Genomic DNA, 8181 nt, shown 5'->3' with positions numbered 1-8181 from the left:
CAAAGTACTTTCTTCTTGCATCCTTCACAGCCTTCTGATAGCCAATCCAAAGACTTCTCACTTGGTCAAGCGAGCTCTGGAGCCCATCCTTTTTCCACCTCCGCTCAGCCTTCCTGCACATCCTTTTTAGTGCTCGAGTACTCTCAGTTAACCATGGCTCCTTTGTAGTTTTAGGCTTCTTTACCCGTACTGGGGCAACCACATCAAGCGCCAAGGTGCATGCTGAGTCAAAATGTATAACAAGCTCATCTGTGGTCCAATCTCTGTATTCTTGCTCTGCACACCCCATAGAAAACACTGCGGCAAACTCAGCAGCTGTAGAGTCTTTTAACATCCGACAACGCTTCATCGGAGCATATTGTTGCACCCGTTTGTGAGTCCAGGCCACATCAAACAATACTGGCCTGTGATCTGAAAAATAGGCCTCTTGGACCTGCAGGTTTGAGACTCCTACACCCAGTGACAGTACCAAGTCTAAAATATGGCATTTTTCATCCATAACACCTGGTGTGCTTAGTAAATGTAACAAGACTAGTGGTTTTGGACACATTCTCGGTTGATAAGCCATGACAGTTGCAACAGAAGATCAGCTGCTGCGTCTGATGGAATGAGAGCTGGGTTGTGTAACATCAGATGAGATACTTTAGTACTTAATCATATCTGGACCTAAACGATGACAGCTTTTATACAGCTATAACAAAAGTGACCTTGTACTTTGCCTCCACATGCTGTTGTGATACTGGATTCACTGATGTGTCACCAGTGACAGCTCTCAACTTAGTTACTTTTTTTTAGGAGCCCAATTAAAGTTTACTGTCTGTGAAACCAGCAGCTTGAGTTTGCATTACTTTCTCATCAGGGTCCTTCTTCTGTCACAGAAGCATCGGTCATTCTGATAGGTTAGCTCCCATCATCCAAGCAGTCCTGCTGCTCTGGCTAACGAACTTAAAGGAGCAGCAACAGAAAGAGACTGCAGACGACTGGGAGGTCATTAATGTATCATCTAAACCACACCCTTATGATCTATCTATCTATCTATCTATCTATCTATCTATCTATCTATCTGTCTGTCTGTCTGTCTGTCTGTCTGTCTGTCTGTCTGTCTGTCTGTCTGTCTGTCTGTCTGTCTGTCTGTCTGTCTGTCTGTCTGTCTATCTATCTATCTATCTATCTGTCTATCTATCTGTCTATCTATCTATCTATCTATCTATCTATCTATCTATCTATCTATCTATCTATCTATCTATCTATCTATCTATCTATCTATCTATCTATCATCTATCTATCTATCTATCTATCTATCTATCTATCTATCTATCTATCATCTATCTATCTATCTATCTATCTATCTATCTATCTATCTATCTATCTATCTATCTATCTATCTATCTATCTATCTATCTATCTATCTATCTATCTATCTATCTATCTATCTATCTATCTATCTATCTATCATCTATCTATCTATCTATCTATCATCTATCTATCTATCTATCTATCTATCTATCTATCTATCTATCATCTATCTATCTATCTATCTATCTATCTATCTATCTATCTATCTATCTATCTATCTATCTATCTATCTATCTATCTATCTATCTATCTATCTATCTATCTATCTATCTATCTATCTATCTATCTATCTATCTATCTATCTATCTATAATCTATCTATAATCTATCTATCATCTATCTATCTATCTATCTATCTATCTATCTATCTATCTATCTATCTATCTATCTATCTATCTATCTATCTATCTATCTATCTATCTATCTATCTATCTATCTATCTATCTATCTATCTATCTATCTACTACAGTAACTGTAAGTGTAACACCTAAAGACCGGATGGATAAACTAGAACTTCATCTAGTAAACCAGAAGAAACATTTTTGTACCGGCCGTCCTAAAACACACATATGGTCTGTTTCTGGTAGAGGTAGCTGTTGAGAGTGTTGCCACAAGTCTCGTTTGCTACTCACTTAGACAAACGTTGTCATGGAAAAAAGCAAGGAAGTCACTGCATTGTTCCCTGTGGTTGCCGCTCGCTGCGCAGGAGCACCAGGGTCCCACTTTGGATGTGGAGTTGTCAAGGTAGTTGGGAGTTATTGCACTTCCTGTAGGGCAAAGGAGAGAGAAAACAGCACAAGTCTGAATGTTTACAGGCTTTGTTGGATGAAAGACATTCTCATCAAAATGCAGCGCTTGAATTTGACCGTAGGCTAGCTTTCATAAATAGACTGCGATCTGTGATTTACTTGAACAGAACTGAATATTCAATAGTTTTCTTGGTTCTTGTTATTCAGACTCTTCCACCTGCTGTGGTGTTCCCTTCTGAACAACCTTTTACCTGTAAACACATCATACTGTATAATGAACTTCTGATGTGATGTAAAGCAAAAGTTTAAGCACGATCCTTGAATGATGTTGCGCCTGATTAGAACATTGCTCTCATTACAGTAACCTTTAATAAAGAAACTTCAATGGAAGTTCCTGTTATCACAGAATTACCTAAATGATGTTTTGACAGAGATAACAGTCACAGTTACATTATTTCATTCAGACATGTCACACGCCAAGCACACACAGAAAAAAGTGGACATTAAATGAGTAAGATAACCGTAGGCTGAAGATGAGGTTTGTACCCACTTCAGCTGGTAGGGAGAACGCAGCTCACACATGCACAACTGGAAGAGCAGCTTGTTGCTGAGTCTCTGTTTGGCATATGCAAACCAGGTAGACACCATTTTTTGGAAGATACAGCAATTTAGCTCCAAAAGCTGTTATAATAATGAGACTGAACCACTTCAATGGGCTGCCAAGAATATATGTTTCTAATAGGAAATTTAAAGAGCTAAAACTGAATGACTAAACTGTAAAATAAGAATGAGGAACTACCCAGAGTCTAGAGCACAACCTGATTGAGATGCTCTTCTATGACGCTAGACTGCAGGAAGACATGTGTGCAACCTCAATGAAGTGAAGCAACGATAGAAAGAAGAGTGGACTAAAAGGAGCAATTAGTGATGACAAAACAAGCAGTTGGATTAAAAGTTCGGGGGTCTCATTTATCAAACATCACGTAAAGCCTTACTAAAACCGTACTTAAGCTCAGCAAAAAAAAAAAGTACTTACGCCAAGCAGGTGTGTGATCTATCAAACATGGAGTATGCACAGCTGCACGCAATCTCCGCTTCATAAATCAGAGACTAACAGGAATGGTTCTCAGCTGCTTTTTAGTCACATCCCGCCCTCACCACGCCCACTTACTGCCATAAATGGTCAATACAAAATGCCTTGTGGACCTCATGCATATACATAAGCCAGCTGTTGCAGCGCTCCGCCAATGACATGGCGACCATAGATCAAGGCATATACAGGAAGCACAATTTCACAGAAGCAGAAGTTGAGGTACCTGTGGGTGAGGTGGAGAAATGAAAGGAAGTGCTTTTGCAAAACAAATAAGAGAAAATCCACGGAGTGGCACAGCGTTGCTGAAGCCGTCAATGCTGTGAGTTCTTCGGAGAGATCTGTGGCGGCTATAAAAAATGGTCCAATCGGGATTCAGTCCCCAGACTCCCTGGTGAAAGTCACACGCGCTAACCAGTCACCCAAACGGAGATCTCCCTTGTCCAAGTAGCCAGGGCGCATGATCAATCGGGTCACAGTAACAGGACACACACTGTCACAGACGCATGATGTTCTGTCTCAATCTGTCGCCCTGCTGATACTGCGCTTCAGGCTGTGTGTGTGTGTGCGTGAGCGTGTGCGCGGGTGCGTGTGTGTGCGTGTGGGGGGTCTTGTTCTTTGTGCACACAAAGCAGTACAAGTGATAATGCTGCAGGATTTCATAATTTTATCCTTCTCAGCAGCAGCACTGCAGGTGCTCTCCATGTCCAACGTGTGTGTAAGCCAGGTCCTTAGTCAACTTAAAGTTATGCACATTTTTCCACTAAGTTTTCTTTCATAAATCCCAAAGTTTGCGTGGAAAGTTGATTACGCAGTTTTCCGAACCCGTTTTGTGCGTAAGCTAGCTTTATAAATGAGACCCCAGAGTTTTTAAAAGACTACCTTGTTATTTGGTTTAGATTTTCTTAAATGTCTCAGAGCTTTATGCTATCAGTTGTAAGTCGCTTTGGACAAAAGCGTCTGCTAATCACATAAACATAAACATATCTGATGTTGCGTTAAAGTAACGCTGAACAGTTTTGAACACTATAACCCTCTCAGGTTCAAAATAAGTTTTGATAAAAGGACGAACAACTAAGTCCTTCAGGGGTTCTTCAGAGTTAAAAAATGCTCATGAAATGCGTATGTGGAGTACTCAGGTAGGCAGGTTTTAACTGTTGCAGATCTACAACGCCTGCCTCTAGAGGGTCTATTTAAAAGTATTCATTTAAAAGTGGGGTTCAGTGAATGCGTAGATAGAAACTTGACCAACATCTACTTGGACACCACTCTGCAGGCCTCTGCCGACCACTTAGTAGTTTTGTGGGACAGGTAGGTGCCCTAGGGGGAGATCTCTACCTGTTTAATCGTGGGCGACCGTGGCACAAAGAGTGCTCGCCCCGTAATTCGGAAAGTTGCAGGTTCGAGCCCCACTCAATCTGTCACTGTTGTCATGTCCTTGGACAAGACACTTAACCCACCTTGACTGCTGGTGGTGGTCGGAGGGACCGGTGGTGCCTGTGAGCGGCAGACTCGCATCTGTCAGTGCGCCCCAGCACAGCTCTAGCTACAATGTAGCTCATCACTACCAGGGTGTGAATGTGCGTGAATGGGTGAATGACTGATTGTGTTGTAAAGCACCTTGTGGGGTTCCAGGACTCTGAAAGGTGCTATATCAAATACAGGCCATTTGCCATTTAATGGCTCTTAGCTGTTTACAGTGCCGGGAGCTAATAAAAACAGTAGCAGTTAGCTTTTTCAGTTTACAAACCAGCTTTTGGCTTTTTATTGGCAACATGGTGGAGCCTAGGGGTAAAAGTAAAATACTAATGTCTTGGAGGTGAAGCAAATAATTAAAATCAGACTGTCTTCGGAGGGAGCTAAAGGAGGAAATGAACTCACGGGCTGATGGTGGCCTGGCTTTGTTGCTATTGCACTTGTAAGTAATAATATTTTGGTATTTTTGTGTGGATCTTTTTACTTTGTGCTTTATTTTAGTATCAGTTGGCTCGTGTTAATATTAGCTCATTGTTAGCGTTAGCTACTGCAGGCTGTGCAAGGGTTTCCAGCAGCAGTTGTAATTCTACTTTCGACCAGAAGGATGGAGAAGCAGGAAACTGTTTAGTGTTACTTTAATCTAATTCTAAGAATCAGTTGATCCTTTTATTATGTCTCATTGTGTAAAATCATGAAAATAAGGTTTTACTCTTTGACTGTAACACATTCACTAAAAAGTGCTCTTTTTATCTATTTTCAGTCGCTTGTCCAGAGTTGGGTCGTAGGCGCAGCAGCGTAGGGCCCAGACTTCCCTCTCCCCAGCCACTTAGGCCAGCTCCTCCGGGGGAATCCAAGGTGTTCCCTGGTCAGCCGAGAGACATAGCATCTCCATTGTGTCCTGGGTCTTCCCTCGGGTCTCCTCCCAGTTGGATATGCCCGTACAACCTCACCAGAGTGTCATGAGCCGGGGTGAGTACTCGTCTCATCTTCTCACGATCTCTGAGTGCTTGGTTTCAGGAGAGGGAGCAACAGCTGTTTCTAATCAGCTGATCAGCGGGCCGGTTTATAAGGAGGAAGGTGGACATGACTCGACGCTGGATGATTGCCACTGACTGGTAGTTTCTAGCCCTCGCGTATCTCTAGCTCTAGTTTCTCTAGTGTGTTTTTTTCTCGTGACTTGGATTGATACTTTTTATGGATTTACTCACCTCAGGTCTGGATTACCATCAGGATTTTTCCCAACGCCGTTTTGGATTATTCTCTGGTTCGTCTCCTGGTTCACCCTCCTCCAAGTGCCGACCCGATCTCCTCCACCTCTCGCTCCCTCTCCAGAACCACCCCGGTCCAATTTCACCATTCACCTCAAACGCTCTACATTCATTCCCTGGACTTACCCCGGCTCACCCCTCCCACACACGTCTCGTCTCTCTAAGCCGTAAGTTCCTCCGTCCGCAATTCCCCTACCATACTACTACTTCCATACTCACCCCTGTTCATCTCCCCTCTAGACACTGCTTCCCGTTTCTGCACCCGCTGGTTTTCCAGTGCGCTCTTAGTTCATTGTTTTGTCAATACATATTATCATTTTTTCAAACTACCCGTCTCTGACTCTGATTCTGCATGTCCTGGGTTAGACTCTTGCCCCACAACATGACACAGAGAGGCATCCAGGAAGCTTCCTGACCAGATGCCTGAGCCACCTCAACTGGCTCCTCTTGAGTCCTCCCTGGACTGCCACCTAACCGTGGTGGAGGGGTTTGTGTGTCCCAACGATCCTAAGAGCCAAGTTGTCTGAGGCCTTATGCCTCTGGTAGGGTCAACCATGGTAAACAGGCCCTAGGTGAGGGATCAGACAAAGTGCAGCCCATAGTCCCCTTATGGAGAAAAACGCAGATGGAAACCGTGTTCCCTTGCCTGGACACGTGTCACTGGGGCCCCCCTCTGGAGCCAGGCCTAGAGTTGGGGCACATTGGTGGGCATCTGGTAACCAGACTTTTACCCATGGAGCCCCCGGCCGAGCACAGCCCGAAGAGGAGACGTGGGTCCCCATTTCCATGAGCTCACTACTCGTGGGATTGGGTGCACTGTGTGTCGGGTGGTAGCCAAAGGTGGGGACCTTGGTAGTGTTCTTTTTAATGAGATCACATTTTAGATAATGAAAAAAATTGAACATCAGTTTTCTAGAATTAACACTCTGAAACTTCAGTCTCAGATTGTATTTGCTTCTCAAGGCTCATCGCAGCAGCACAGCGTTTGGTCTCGATCTACCTGCAGTCATTTGCGGTGGTATTTTATCTGAAGAAGAATAGCTCTAGTCTTTGTATCCATGTGAGACAAGTCATTGTCATGTTGGGGATAATTCTCTCAAAACAGCAGTCAATAGCTTAAATTGCACTACTTATGATGCTAGTGATTTGGCCAAGCACCCTGCAGCCACATTAATCAGCACTCCATCGATCACCAAGGCAATCTTCTAGTCACAATCCTTATAATGTTCTTTTGAGTCCTGTTCAGTGCACTTGTCAGCTCCCTCCCTTTAAAACCTTGTTCTACCCAAACTAGCACACAGAGTATGAGAGTCAGACCTGGAACAGGATTATTTAGTCCTTACCTATCAAGCCGGTGTATGCAAGAAGACATGCTCTGTAGTTTTCCTGCTTGCAGCCGCTGCTGCTCTGGTCAGTGGGTTGGCAGTCATACTGGAACTGTGCCCAACGAGACCTGTGGGAGCAGTAACATGCCATCCATCATTTACTTGTACTTGGCTGCTGAATGCATCACGTGGCTCAGTGGTGTCAAGCACTGGTGCATTTTCTTAACAACAGGATGTAGATCTAAAACCCACATTGCTCATGTAAATACACTTCCTGCTAAATCAACTCCCTCTGTCTTACAAGAGCATTCACACTGCAGCTCCTCTCCCAATAACATGGTCACCTCTGATGGCATTCAACCCACTGTTTCCTTTTGTGTCCACTCCCCAGCCAGTTACCCTTCATAAAGGCTGACAGATAGGATCCGCTCTCATAAGACACACAGGGCTGTCACCATAGTGGGTCTTATGGTGAAATGGTGATGCAGGAATCTTACGGCACATGATCGCGCCACATTACCACCACAGTCTGACCACTTGTGAATGACCAAAGGCTCCCTGATACCAGCTCAGCTTTGTAGCAAATTGACTGCATTGTTTTATGAAAGAGGCTAAACCGCAGTCAACGAGGGACAAAGACAGGCCTTGGCTTTACTCTCTAGATACCATAGACGCTCTCTGGCAGGCGTGGCTCCAAGGAGATGAGACAGATATGAATGTTCCATATAAATACTTCCTTCCATGGCCATTTTGCCTTTCTCTCTTACCTCTTGAGCCAGCAACCCGGACATCAACCCTCATAACCATCGTTATCATACAAGGCTATTGTGGCCATCATATCGCATCACTGGCCACACAACTACTGGCATTTGCAACGGGATTCCCTCAGGGCACCACAACTCTCTGTTCTGCCCTCAT

General features: G+C 43.9%; 1 protein-coding gene across 1 annotated transcript in view; it reads right to left on the bottom strand.

Annotated features, from left to right (window-relative positions):
• gfra4a (GDNF family receptor alpha 4a) overlaps nt 1-8181 on the bottom strand; it is a 342275-nt gene that overhangs the window by 39187 nt on the left and 294907 nt on the right. The window contains exons 5-6 of the mRNA XM_070547213.1: nt 7282-7391; nt 1988-2122 (exon numbers count right to left, since the gene is read on the bottom strand). Of these exons, the coding sequence (XP_070403314.1) occupies nt 1988-2122; nt 7282-7391 (245 nt within the window). The remainder of the gene's footprint in view (nt 1-1987; nt 2123-7281; nt 7392-8181) is intronic.

The sequence above is a fragment of the Nothobranchius furzeri genome, chromosome 18 (assembly GCF_043380555.1).
Source record: "Nothobranchius furzeri strain GRZ-AD chromosome 18, NfurGRZ-RIMD1, whole genome shotgun sequence".
Lineage (NCBI taxonomy): Eukaryota > Metazoa > Chordata > Actinopteri > Cyprinodontiformes > Nothobranchiidae > Nothobranchius > Nothobranchius furzeri.
Note: the sequence above shows the minus strand (reverse complement) of the source record. Positions and strands in the feature narration are given on the sequence as shown.